Source organism: Metarhizium brunneum, chromosome 5 (assembly GCF_013426205.1).
Source record: "Metarhizium brunneum chromosome 5, complete sequence".
Lineage (NCBI taxonomy): Eukaryota > Fungi > Ascomycota > Sordariomycetes > Hypocreales > Clavicipitaceae > Metarhizium > Metarhizium brunneum.
Window position 1 is genome coordinate 1,260,952 of NC_089426.1, and position 14,189 is coordinate 1,275,140.

Sequence of the window (14,189 nt, forward strand, 5' to 3'; positions counted from 1 at the left end):
TGGAGAAACTGCCCACGTCCCGTGTGTGTTCGTAAAGCGTACTGAAGGAAAAGGAGAAGAAAGAAAGAAAAGAAATCGGGGAAAAGTTGATACAGAAGGGCCTTCGTCCGGTAGTGAAGACGCATTGGGTCATACCGATACATTTCGCCCGTCTCCTACACCATCAACTGTTATACCACTTTCGCGGCATCCCTCGCGAAAACTCCTACGTCTCAACTATATAAGCCAAGCCCACCAAGACCAAAACGCTGGCATCCATGTTGTTGTAGCCGTGTCGATTCGTTTTCTTTTTTCTTTTTCAAAATCCACACTCGCTTTCAATCAGAACCCACAATCGTTTATTTTCCAGTCCACCTGGAAGATACAAAATCTAGTAGGGGTCAAATAGCTCAAGACACCGCATCACGATCGCTACCCCGTTGGAATACAAAGGGAACCGAGATTCAGGCGGATCAACTACTTTTGGTTTTTCCTGCCTCTTAGTCTACCTGCTCCAACAAGACCATTTACATTCGCTACGACTAATCACACGGCTGCTTTCGCCTTGTGTGGTTAACGTTTTACGACTTTTTCGCTTCTTCAGTTTTTTTTCTTCTCTTTCTCTCTTCAGATCCAAGCATTCAAAATGGCTGGCCCTGGCGGTGGTCCTCCTCGTCGCAGGTTAGTATTCCCAAACAACAAGGAGACTGTTGGAAGCTAACTGAAAACAATCAGCCACACCAAGTCCCGCAAGGGTTGTGAGACCTGCAAGCGTCGGCACATTCGTTGTGATGAGAACTTCCCTCAATGGTAAGTCCATGTTCCATTCGCCCTCGCTGGCTCTGTGACGCCATATGGGCACACAAAATATGCAGTCAAGCCTGGGACGCAAAAGACGTCCTCCCCCTCAGAGGCACACTTGTAATTTCGGCGTACTGACAATGCCTTGATTTCAGCCGCAACTGTACCAAGCACAAGATCCGCTGTCCGTACAACGACGTACAGGTGCCCGATGCAGACCGCTCTACCACCCCCGATAAGCCTAATCTCATGTGGACGCCCCAGGTCGAGGCAGCCATCGCTGAGTGGCAGGCAACCGGTGTTTTCCCCTTCTCGACCCTGCATGTCTACTCGGCGCCCATGCCGCACCTGTACTCGTTGGAGGATTTGCGCCTGATCTACCACGTTGCCAACCTGTACGATCAGCTCTCTGTCATTGACGGCAATAACTTCACTCTCTGGACCCGTCACATCCCAACGTAAGTGCAAAGCCGCCTTGGAACTCACCCACAGCTTGTGGGCGTTGGTGCAGCCAAAACCGGCAAACTAACCTGGCTGGCCAGTCTCCTGAACATTGGTGCCACCACGCCCTATGTGATGCACGCCCTGCTCGCCTTTTCGGCCATGCACATCGCCTTCCTCACCGACTGCCCTCTTGTCGGCAGCCTGGCCTTCGAGCACCGTGGCATCGCTCTCAGTGGCCTTCACGAGGCCATTGGTACCTTCTCCCGAGAGACGTCGGATGCCATCTTGGCAGCTTCTCTTGTCTTGTCCTGGCAAGCTACGGATTGGTAAGCAAATAGTTTCCTGCACGGTTCCGACTTGTGCGTGCAAGAGTAAAGCGGCTAACATTTGATAGGCGCAGTTGGACCCAGCTCATGCAGGGAACCTCGACGGTACGTGCGCCAAATGCAAGACATGTTGATCTTGGCAGCGCTCAAATTTCTGTACCATGCTCGTGGCATCTTCAGCTAACGAGCTCGACCTCCTCTCCATTCTTATTGGATCTTGGCTAACACGACTCGTCCCACACAGGTGATTGATGCCATGGACGCATGGAAGCACGAGTCCCAGTTTGGTGACTTCATTGCTGAAGTCAGCACATTTCCCACTGCCCCTCCGTCTCCTGGACCCGACCACAGACCAACGCAGCCCCGGGATGAGGATATTCAAGCCTTCCAGCGCACTCTCGAGCAAGTCCAAAAAGTTGAGTTGCACCTCAAGCACCACAAGGAAGCGACCACCCAGGTTCAGCATCTTATTGGGTTCCTCAAGGGTTCTCGCAAAATCAGCCCGACGCTCTCCATTGCCCAGCAGTATGAGCGCCTGCAACCGCTGCGAACCTGGCTGTTCTGGATGCCCGTTGAATACCTTCAGAACTACCAAGGGTCGGCCAACTCGCTTATCGTCATTGCGCACCTGTACACTGTTGCACTTCTCATGGAGCGTCTCTTCCCCGAGATTGGCGCTGCGTACTTTGGCAGCTTGAGCATCTCCCCCATTGAGGAGATTGCCCGTCGACTGATGTCCCTCAGTGTCGCTGGCGGCTCCGAGGGCGGTGTTCATCGTGAGACTCCCCTCACATTGATGGAGTTCCCCATCAACACCGTTGGTGAATTCCGCTCTCGCATGGGCTGGGTTCACCCTGAGAGGACCCCATCATTCCCTCAGTTCCACCCTCCCAACTTCCCGGTTCCCGAGGAGTACTCTATGCCTCCCGGCGCCGCTCCCTCGCCTCACTACATGTACAGCAATGTCGCCTTCAGCTACAGCGCCGAGGAGATGCCCATGCTCAATAGCGCCTCCATGCCGGGAAACCAGGGTCACTCCGCCAGCCCGCTCGTGCTCTCGTCCCCCTTCTCAAGTCAGCAGTATCTCAACGTCCCGTCTCCATCGTACGCCGCCGGAGCGTACAGCCCTGCCTCGTCAACGTTCGAGGGCTCCGTTACTTACAGTGACACCGAGGAGTATGGATCCTACGACATGCGAGGAAGCGCCCCTGCCTATCTCACTTCTGGTCAGCCGTCCATGTACAACGAAGCTCATAGCAGCTACGGCCTAGGGTTCGTCACTCCCCACCAGCCCGTGTGGATCTAGGCTCCTTTGCATGGTTTAATCCCACACATCGGCCTACTTCTCTGCCGCTTTCTCGAAGGGGACACAATCGGATTGACTCGTTTTGTTTTTCTTACCACTCAGGCACTCAGTCACCACCACACCGACGTACCCGCCACCAGAGGACCCTGCCGTTTTCGCAGCTGGCCTCTCGGCAGCCCCGTCTCCGTTCCTCAACGCCGATCAATTCGGGATGCTCCCCATGCCAGAGTCACCAGTCCTTTCGCACAGCACGCCGCACCTTCGACACCGTCATACTGCGTCGATGTCCTCGGGCCCGCATCCTCCGTCCCCACTCGCACAAGCGCCTCTCGTCCCTCCTCCCGATATGCCCAACAACATACAATTTAAGGGCAAAGGACCTGCTTACCACGGACAGGGGCCCGTCCAGTGAGCGAACTTGCAGCTGTTTTTTTTTTTTTTGAAGGGCCGAGACGACGTCGAGACAATAGACAACCCAACGGACAACAACCTCCCTTTTTTGCTTTGGATCTGAAGAATTTTCTCTACTTCTTGTTACGACTGGTTTGGCTTTTATGAACGCTACCTGTTTTTATTCGGTTTTTTTTTTCTCCCCTTGACGCAGACGCGCCATGTACACTACATTCCTTGGACACTCGCTAAACAACCACAATGGCTGATGTGGAGACAAGACATCTTATCAGCATGTTTTGTCGGTCCACATGGCCGCCACGCTCCTTTGCACCGAGTTGATCTCGACGACAATCCTTACGACGATAATACTATCGGCAAGCATCGACACCTAATGTATTATTTAATACTCAACACTCCTTTACGACGATGATACCCATAATCAACACTCCTTTGCATGATACAAGATACCCAGCATTAATATATAGACACTCCTTACGACGACCAACAATCATGACGAACAAAACCTCATGTATAGATATTCACTCCTTACGGATTATACAAAGATTTAGCGAGAAAGACATGGCGAAGGGTTCCAGCCCCACTGCATTAGCGAAACATTTGGCAAGGTGTGTCTGCACGTGCAGACACGGAGACCTTTTTTGGGGGGATAAAGCATGGAGTTTTGTGGAGTTTTGCACTTTATTTTGACAAGTGATGTTTGTATTTTTGTATTTTTGTATTTTGTTTTTATTTTTGAATTTGGAACATGAGCTAGCATATGGAATTGGAGTTTGCAACAGAGTGCATTTTTTTTGGGAGGCAAAATTGAGATTTGGACGGGGGCACGTTTTGCTGGTGTGGCCCGTCGGGTGAGTTGAAGATAGTTGAAGGCACGTCTGCCGAGGATGAATAATACTAGTGCGCCGCAAGTTGTCTCCTACTACATTGGCTCTAGTGACGGTGGAAGCAGATTAGACTTTGGAACAAGGTCGTCGCGGACCATGTTGGCTACGCAACGGTGAGGCATTGATGGAACTAGTAGTGCGTAGCAGTTTATATCTGATCAGGACAGAGGCGCATGGGGGCTTCGGCACTCGCTGGCCACGTCAGGGCCACGGACCGGTGGTGTTTTCTCCACCGGTCTCGCCTGATGCCGCCTGGTGTGGTTGTTGTGCGTGGCGGGCCCCCCGTTGACGGCTTCATCTAGGCCACGGCTGTGCGTTGACTTTTCGGGGCCATTTACCCCGATGGCGGGTGCGGGTTGGATGTCTGGTGACTTTGGTCACGTCGACGCCAGGCGCTTAGTAGCCTGAGCGCGGTACTAAACCCCAGAAAAGAAAAAGAAAGGCCCAGTGCGAGATGGGAGGTTCCGTTTCACCCCTTTTTTTTCCCCTTGGACTTTGTTCTTTTTCGGTCTGGGCTGGATTTGGTGTTGATGTGTCATGGTGGAGTTGTGCTCCTTTTCGGTAGGGCTGAGTGCGGTGGTGGCTCGGCTGTCGGCCTGGTTGTGTCGTTGGTTTTTCATTTTGCTCGTGCGTTTTTTTGGCGCATGTACGGAGTACACACAGCGTACCCCCTGGCGCCGGGCATGGCACATGAACGGTGGCTCGGAAACGGGCCGTTTGACGACGGGCCTTTAGGTGCTCCGTAGGTACTTAGAGGTAGGCAGGTATGGGCGAGGGCGGCTAACATGGCTTCAAGCGACGGAGAGGGCAGAGGAGGCGGTTTGGGCAACGGGGTCTGTGGGAGCTAATTTTATCACCCCCCGTGCCTGTCTGGCGCCTTGAGCGCTTGGGATTGGGCGAATACGAGGGTTTCTTTTTTTGAAAGGGAAAAGGGCACCAGGCCGTTGGTTGCCCTGGGGGTGGGGGCTGTTCGTACCGGCAAATTGGGGAGCGGCGTTGGACCAACGACGAGTATACCATCTCCTTTCGGCTGATGTCGGGAGGGCTGAACCTGGTTCGTCCAGATGTCGCTTGTCGGTAGGGCTGGCGGATGGTGATGGTAGACGCTGGATCGGGCGGTTCGCCGGTGCAGAGTGTATTCAATGTTGCTTGATTAGGCCGAGGTTGAACCAGGTCGCGCCTGCCGTTTTCTTCCTCTCCGCGGCTCTCGGTACGGGACGGCGTTTGCTGACAACACCAAAAGAATGCCGGAGTGTACCCGTGGGCCGTGGGCGTTCCTGGCAGGCACACAGTCCCTTCTTGCTCTGTACAAACGGGAACCAACCCGTGTCCCCGGACGGAATGTGGAATCAGCGTTTCCCCGTGACGATGCTGTGGCCTCAGAGTCACAGACCCTGTGACAGACAGCACTGACCGGCCTCCTCACGCCCAACCCCCTAGGCTGATGGGGAGAAAATCAAACACCACGTCCAATGGGGCACCGGCTCTTTTCCGTACCGGGATACATGCCAATGTAGCCTTGAGGAGAAAAGGGGGAGAGGGGGCGCGAATCTCTCCCCGGCAGTAGCTGGTGAAGGGCTACGGCTTCGCGAGCAGGAGACGGCGACGAAGGGGCAGGGGGTCCGGCGAACACGAGGTCGGCCGCGCTATTGATTCAGGAGCCTCACTGGTGTGGGCGACGGCTGGGCAAACTGGACCTTGCTGTGTCTGCGACCTGATGAACGGGCTGACGAGTGAGATGCAAAAAGGGGCACGGAGCAGACGAGGCTTGAGATGGTCTCGTTGATGAGAACGTTTTCTTGCTCGGCTGCTTTCCCTTTTCAACATGGTGGACCGGTGCTCTGAGATGCCTGCACTTTTAACCGTCAAGGTGTATCATGTGCCAGTGCGTATCCTCGGAGCTGTGTCTTGTGCTTGTAATATCAGCAGCGAGCGGCATGGTCTCGAGGCCAGGTCATGGCCGCCGCTTGAGACAACGCCCGTTTGTATCTTGGCCTCCGTTTCACTGACACTAACACGACGAAATGGCTACGACAATTAAGCGAGCGCATGGGAAAAGACGCTGGCAAGGCACTTGGTGTGCCTTTCGCATGGGGGGACAAGGTGATATTGCGGTGCTTCAACATCAATGTCACGCCAGGTATTGCGTTTAGCCGCCGAACCATGGAGCAACAAGAGATTCAGCAATACCGGCGCCCTAGCGATGTATTCCCCATCTCCAGCTCATAAGGGTGCCCTTTTTTGGCGACCTTGGCAATGACATGTTTCCTGGGCGCACTGGAAACGTATAGCCGGCATTTCGGCTTTTGGACGGCTCCTGCGGCCGGAAGGGGTGATCCGGCAAATACACCATCGTGCCTTCGTCCGGATCAGAAGAAAAGTATGAGTCGAATATACATAACAAAACAAACATGGTCAAGAATGGCGCATGGTCAGGAGCAGCCGAAGGGTTGTCGTGAGAGCCAAGGTCAAGGAACAGATTTGTCGTTGGTGGCTTTCCTCGTATAATCCTCGCTCACAGCTGAAGGGAGCGGCCTCGTATTCTTTTGGATGTAGTGGCTATGGAGGACCTGGTTGACGTATAATGCACAGAGTCTGGGGTTCATGCGTATCTGCCTTGGTCGCAAGTCGCTCGAGGTTACCGTCGTCGGGGGCCGCGGTATATAAAGGTGGGCAAATACTCGATGCATCCAGCTGTATAGTGACTTTCGTGAAGATAACGCCCTCTATTTGCATCGATTAGTGCTTCTTATATCTTCTTGAAGGTGGCTGTAGACTAAGATGGCTCTGCAGGCTTCTTAACTGGGTGGTTGCTTGGTGTTGGGTAGTGACAAGCTCGCGGAATATCAAATGTATCCAGCACCATCGACTCTGGGGGAGACCAGAGAAATTTGAATCCTCGGCAACGAGGGAGTGCCATTTTTTAATTTCAACTCCAAGTTTCTGGCGTCTATCCCTTTTTCCAAAGGGCTCGCACACGAGCTATAGAAACCAGGCAAGCTAACGCACTACCTTTGATATTGACGACGCCCCTGGACAGAAAGGATTCGATGAATGGCCACTCTCTGCACTATCAAAGCTGAGCCGATTGTCGTGTGCCAGCGGCCAATGTACATGTCTCCAGGCGAGTTATCCTATTCCAGCCGCCGATTCCCAAAGGCGGAATCCCGGGATTACCGTAGGGACATGATTGTCCAACCCGGTCTCGGAACCATCACATGAGTGACTCTAATATACGCCGTGCCTTCTAAACAACGATCTTCCCCAGCATGGTGAACCCAACCATTGATGGATGGACCCTGATCAAAACTCCCGTTGAGCCCATCATGCTTCGCCCGTCCAAATGCCAGGCTATTTACCAGTTTTTCTAGTCTGACAGAGCCACCTGTAAAGGAATAATATAGTAAGTTACATTTTCATCTCGTCTGTATCTGCACGGCTACAACAGGAGCTCTTGGTTTGAGCTCGCCCGATCCAACGACCACCATGCATATACCATGCCCCGATTATCACGGGTTTAACCACCGAGTCATAGAGCAAACAGACATATCATCTTGGCTCGGTTGATTCCTCCAAATCCAGCATCCAAACGTGCCGCTTTCTCAACACCTGCCTTCTGCTCAAGTCCCCGTCATCAACTCCGCACGCTCTAGCCATCCCTTCCGTCATCACCCACCTCGCTTCCAGAACAGAGCTTGCCACCGTACCGTATTTTGAAAATAACATAACGGACAAGATACACGGGCTAGAAAGTCAGCGCGTGGTATCCGGTGTTGCAAGGGGGGGTTTTCAAGCACACTTGTCGTCCCTAGAGCTCCTCATGCTCAGACATCGAACCGGGACGACACCCCATGAAGCAAATACCCAAGATTTAAGCCTATCAAGATGGATGTATATAGAATGATACCTACCTAGACTTACAACATCCCGCATGACCAACAAGGACATATCAGTGGTAATCGGGCATGACCACTGAGTCAAGGAGCAAAAAAATGCAGCAATAGCGTCCCATGGCCGAATATACCCTATATCCAGCTTACAAGTGTGCACATCTTGCCTCTCTCTCTCTCCAGTCTCTCTCTCTATGGCCTCTGACAGGACGGCCAATCCTACAGCACAGGGTATTAATTCCCAGCAAGACCAAATATTTCCTCACGGAAGAACTATATCTCGGTACAAAGCTCCGGCATAGCATACGCCCGTTTAACGGAACTCAAGCCAGCAACAGGGATACACTACGATGCAGAATTTATCACCTACAGCAGCTACGGACCGCACTGAACAGGTCTGGCCCTTGATCAGATTAAAGCTACCCAGAAGATGAATATTTTTACCATCTCGGAAGCCAGGTGCCTACAGCCCCTCCCTATCTGGAATCTTGCAACGCCACCGTCAATCTTACTATCGAGCCACGGCAAAAAAAGATACAGCCCGATATCCAGCTTACAATTGTCGTTGACCATTTCGGCTCGGTCTTCTCTACAGCCCACCAAAGATATCATATCCCTAGCTAGCATTTGGCGTCGAGCAGGGTCAACTTCTCTGGCCCCGAATCGACAACATGCCAGACATAAATGGCACAAGACTCACCCACCAGCAAGAGCAGGACACGAAGAAAACGATGAGACCAGCGCATCCACGTCCATCGTCAGACCACGCCTGACCAGCCATGTCAGCAGTGTCATGGCCAGACGACATATGTATGCAAATCACAATGCCAAAATACCACCGTCAACAGACTCCACAGTCCAGCCTGAAGACACAGCGCCCCTTCTCTACACACATCACCATACAGACAAGTAATGAATGATCAAAAGGGACACGTGGAAAAAGAGGTAAAAGGTAAAAAGGTGTAGTCTGGTATTTCATTCCTGATAGCATGCAGCAAGACATGTTTCCGCAAGCCTAGGCAAAACAGTCCTCACACAGCCTCTGACAGCCTCCCGGCACAACTGCCACTACCTACACGACCCAAGTCCAAACAGCACGGCAGACACCAGACATAACAAAACAAAGTCATGATACTCATGTCAACACCCACAGGTTCAGCCACCCCATAAACTCCCCTAGCCAACGTCCAGGCAAAAAGAGTATAGAACCCCGCCAACCGACCAAAGGGCGTTTCCCAAGGTGAGGAATGCCGGGCCAAGTAACATAGAAACGAGCAAAGGAAAAAAGAAAGAGACCAAACCAAGAAAAAGACCATGCGTCAGTGCAGTACGTGCTGGTGACATGCCAGCCGCCTTTGAAAAAGCTGTGTATCCTATGGTTCAAAAAGGGAAAACAAAAAAGAATGCCAACGTGCTGATCCCAATGCTTATACAAAAACGCCGAGGAGCCAAAAGCAGCAGCACCAACCTCTGCTTTAGTGCAATTACGATATGAAATGCGTTTTTCCTATAGCCTGCTCGCCGTCACAACTCCTACTCTTTTTTTCCTTCTTCCGCTAATCTGGTCGACCCGTCAGTCAAGCCTTGCGTACGTGTTGTCCGCTCCTTGCTTGCTTGCTTGCTCTATGAAAAGCATGGGGTTCATGAGGATGATGATGCATCTGATGAGTCCGATTCCGAGCTGTCACTGCGCTGGATTCCGGCACCATCCCGGACGGCGTCACTGTAGCTTGGGACCGGTCCGCTGGGGGTATTCTGTAGTCTGGGTGTCGCGGTAGCAGACGAGTCTCCGCGGCCCCGGTTCATTACTCGTATCAAGGGCGTGTTCTCCTCGCTGTCGGTGCTATACCGTCGTCGATCCTGCCCGGAATCGGAGTGTGTTGGGCTGGAATAGTCTGGAGGAGGATTAGTAGCGTCTTCCAGGTGCAAATGCAGCGGGTTGTCGTCGTGATATGCCTCCTGATGGCCGGTGCTGCCACTAGCCTCACCGCCTTCATCGTTGGGGACGAGCTGCGCAAGCGAGATGTCGGTTGGACTTCGCACAGGGCCCGGGCTTGTTGGTGGAAGGACTCGAAAGTTGCCGCTTCGTGTGCGGCCGTGGCTAGGATTCAAGTTGCTTCTTCCACCCGTGACTGTATACGGCGAGCCAGTGACGGATTGACGATGCGGCAGTCCTTGACCAGAGAAGGCGCCATCCTTGGTGCCCGTCTCTAACAGAATGCTTCCCTGCTCAGACCCGTACGGCGGCGGCGGCGCCAAACTACCCGTCACAGGAGCCAGACCCCATTTCTTGACATTGGCTTCGATGAAGACAAATCCAGACTGGCCCAAGTTGACGTGTACAATGGCCGGACCGTTGGCACCGATAGCCGGAAAGAAGTTTTGCGACTTGAGTCCGTGAACAACCTCTTCGTATCGTTTGCCGTTTCGCGTGAAAAAGATGGCTCCGGTTCTAGGCCTGTATCCAACACCAACAACATCGCCTTGGACCAGTTTCGGAGCGTATGGCGTGGAGCTAAAGGGCTGGTTGTAGTGGCGGGAGCCGTCCGAATGGTATGCCACGGAATACTTGTGATAACCTGCAAAGGATGGTTAGCAAATAAACGGTTACAATTTTACACATTGCTCGGCCAGTGACATACCAGGCAATCGGAACAGCGGATAGGGTTTTGTGGCCATTCCAATGCTGAGCAGGGTATTCTCAGGCTTTTCGTAAATCTTGGCTTCCCAATAGTAGACATCGTTTTGCTTGGGAACAGGCAGGTTGCACATGACGGTGCACTCGGAGTCGAAGAACTCGATTTCCGTACGGGCCTCGACAAAACAGTTGGCAACCTCCAGCTCCGGCTCAAACTCCCAGGCCGAAACACCCTTTTCCTGAATCGCTAGGTATTGCGAAAGCGAAATGTCGGTATGCAGCGACTCGGGTGGATTGGCAGTGACGAATGCTAGAGAGATGATGAGCAGGTCAGCCGTGGGACCTACAATAATGCGCGACTAAGGTGGCAAATGTGACTTTCTTACCCTTTGCTCTGAGATATTCGGTGCGGGTCATGTCGTCCATGGTCTCCAAAGCCTCGGCCTCCTCACGCAAAAAGGCCTGCTCGTCATCATACTCGCCGGGCCGGCCGAGGCGATCAAGGATAATGCGCCCCGAGCCCGCGCATCCAGAAGCCCAAAACACAAAGACGACGAGGGCGATGAGAACGATGGACCCGAAAGAGGAGACGAGGCCGATGATGACGCCGGTGAAGGCAGAGGTGGGGGGACTGCTGACGGCCATGGTGTAGTTGTAGTTGTAGTGCGGCGTGGTGTTGAGTGGTATTGATGGTGCGACCACCAGGACTGTCGCCTGCGAGATTCAAGTCGGCGGCGACAAGACGACAGTGGCGGTGGCCGCCGCGGGGAGAGGAGAAGCACGAAGCGCTCTGTCGGTGCGTGTGGGACGCAAGATGCACAGGTAGATTGCGGTATCAGCATAAAAAAAAGAGGCTCGCAAGTTCGAAGGAGAGACGGGCAAATGGCGGACGATGGCTGTGGCTGGCTGGCTGTATTCGCCGGCGTGCGGACGAAGGAGGGAGGGACTGGACGAGAGGGCGAGGCGACAAGACGTCGAGCGTGGAAACTCGAAGGCCAGGGCGGTCGAGAAGAATGAGAGAGGTGAGAGACGAAGAACAAAGGATGAAGCGACCGCCAGCGGATTAGGATACGGATGGAAGTTGAATGCTGCGGATTGGGGATTGGGGATTGGGGACTGAGCGAGCTGAGCGAGGTGGATCGTGGTGACGGAAGACTGCGTGGTGGTGACGGACTGGTGCCGGGCCGTCGGATTGGCCGGACTCGATCTTCGCCACCAGATAGAGAGAGCCAGTGTGTGGGAGAATGCGAGAAGAGGGAATATTGATCGCCAAGCCGACTCCAAGGTGCGGGTCCCGAAGCGCTGGGGCAGCAGCGGGCAGCAGCGGGCATCAGCCAGCGCCAAACGTGTCTGGAATAAACAAAGGCCTCCAAGAGCCAACAAGACGGCAATGCAGTCAAGTCTGGTGCACAGGCCACGGGGAGGCAGGAATGCAAGCGCCAGAGAATTGCTGCGAGTTAAAAAAAAACACAGACACGGCACCAGGAGTACATGATGGTTATACTTGCTTTTAAGTATACCACTAGCCCTGATCACTCCCGACAGCGTCCCTGTAGCGCCAGGCGCCGCCGCCAATCTTATCATGATTGACCCGCCAGGCAGCATTACTCACAATGCCTGATGTCATCCAACTCCCGCTGCCCATTGGCCGGCCCTGCCCCTTTCGCACGTGCATGTGCCTCCGTCCCGCACAACGACCAGCCAGTTAGTTGACCCTTGAAACCAGAAATAGCCACATCGCGGCCGCTGAGGCCACGCGTTTCACCTCCGTCGAGACGTGGGCGCACAAACCCAGCTCTTCAGGCACTCGGGTACGGAGCAATGAGAGCCACAACGAAACAAGCAGTGTAATGTCGGCGTCTCTGCAAACCGTCTTCGTATTGACTATATACTGCCTTGCACTGCTCATGCCCTCATCAACTCAAGCTTCCCGACTGACGACACTCGATGCCACAAACAACCGTGATGCCTTGTAAATCCACCCCCCCCCAAATTGAGAGTGTGTGGGAACAAAAAAAATAAAAACTCTGCCAAGCTACGCATGCCAATCTGTTGTAAAATCAAAGAATTAAAAACCCCAGCCCCTTACAAGTCGTCGTCCTCAGTCCGCCCCCGTCGATACCCGCCACGCCGCGCCCTCCTCTCCTCGCGCTGCTGCTCCCTCAGCGCCCTCAACTCCGGCATGGGGTGGTAGTACGTCTTGTTGCCCAGGTCGCTCCCCTCCAGCAGGCTCTCGCTGGCATTGCTCTCCGCCGCCCCGGGCCGGTTGTAGCTAAAGTCGCGGCGCGAGACCCGGCTCTCCTCCCGCAGCCGCCGGGCCTCGGAGCGAATCCGCTCAGACTCGCGCGCCGCGTTCCGGTCCGCCGTCGAGTACACCTTGCGGATGGGCGCCGGCTTCTTGGTCGGCGTCTCCTGGCGCCCGGACAGCAGCTCCGACGACACGGTCGAGTCCGAAGGGTTGGTCGACCCGTCCCACTGCGACCCGTCCGACTCCTTGTTCAGCCCGCCGACGCGCGCCGCCTTCTCGTGACGATAGCTGCGCAGCTCCTTCTGCGCCGCCTTCTCCGCCATCTCGTCCGTCACGCCGTCCTCGCCCACGTGCCGCTTGCCGCTGCGCTTCTCGCCGCGCCTCTTGCGCCGCTCGCGCTCCCTCGCGTCCTGCTTGGCCTTGCGCTTCTCCCGCGCCGCGATGTCGCTCGCCCCGGCCGTCACGCCGCTCAGCCCCGTGCTCTCCGTCACCACCGTCGTGCCGTCGTCGTCGGCCACGTCCTTGTACACGCTGCCGCCCCCCAGCTTCGTCGTCTTGGTCGCCCCCGACAGCACCGTGCCGTTGGGCCCCTTGCGCCTCAGCACCGTCGACTTGTACTCCTCCCAGTCGTTCTCCTTGAAATGGATCCCGCCATTCTTGGCCCAGAAGAAGAACCATATCCCCGTCACCACAAACGCCACGCCAATCAGCGCGAAGAGCACGAAAAACCCGACGTTGTTGATGTCGTGAGGGTCCAACACTCCGTGTGAGGGATTCGACGTCTCCTTGCCGTCCCGGGCAAACACGCGGCCTGCCTCGCTGAGAGGGCCATCTGACGGCCTCGAGGCACCATCGGGAGAGGCAGCCTCGACACTGGCAGCCGTCCTGACGATGCTCCGCAGAGAATGCTTCACAACAGCCAAAACCGGAGCCATGATGTCCGCCGTCAAGATGGAGAGGAATGCAATCTATCTCTCCGCGTATGTGGATCAGTGGTTCCAGTCGATACGTGCAGAAAGAGTCCCCCCTCCTGGGCACGAGCGTCTGGAATGTCGAACAAAGCCTGAGTCGTAAATCTTGATCCGGTCACAAAATTAGATTCCAATAGCGTCGACTTTGCTTTTCGTGCGCGTGGATGGGATAAAATGCCCAAGTAAAGAATCCACCTCTGTTCGATGTTTGAGTGTGTGGTCGAGGAGCAGTGGGCAAAATGGTGAGATGGGGCAGATTCATGACCACGGCTAGGTACATGTATGGTG

General features: G+C 54.4%; 3 protein-coding genes across 3 annotated transcripts; 1 reads left to right on the top strand and 2 right to left on the bottom strand.

Annotated features, from left to right (window-relative positions):
* Positions 1 to 625: 625 nt before the first annotated feature.
* Positions 626 to 2,856, top strand: UPC2_3 (Sterol uptake control protein 2; the record flags this gene model as incomplete). Its single annotated transcript, XM_014685557.2, has 6 exons — positions 626 to 660; positions 715 to 789; positions 936 to 1,238; positions 1,323 to 1,550; positions 1,619 to 1,655; positions 1,795 to 2,856. The coding sequence occupies 6 exons, from the start codon at positions 626 to 628 to the stop codon at positions 2,854 to 2,856; spliced, it is 1,740 nt and encodes a 579-aa protein (XP_014541043.2).
* A 6,829-nt stretch (positions 2,857 to 9,685) lies between these two features.
* Positions 9,686 to 11,327, bottom strand: ssh4_0 (Protein ssh4; the record flags this gene model as incomplete). Its single annotated transcript, XM_014685558.1, has 3 exons — positions 9,686 to 10,623; positions 10,687 to 10,992; positions 11,069 to 11,327. 3 exons carry the CDS (start codon positions 11,325 to 11,327, stop codon positions 9,686 to 9,688), a joined length of 1,503 nt encoding a protein of 500 aa, XP_014541044.1.
* Positions 11,328 to 12,767: 1,440 nt separating this feature from the next.
* On the bottom strand, positions 12,768 to 13,865 carry G6M90_00g084850 (uncharacterized protein; the record flags this gene model as incomplete). The annotated part of the gene is made up of 1 exon (XM_014685559.1): positions 12,768 to 13,865. The coding sequence occupies one exon, from the start codon at positions 13,863 to 13,865 to the stop codon at positions 12,768 to 12,770; it is 1,098 nt and encodes a 365-aa protein (XP_014541045.1).
* Between the last annotated feature and the right edge of the window lie 324 nt (positions 13,866 to 14,189).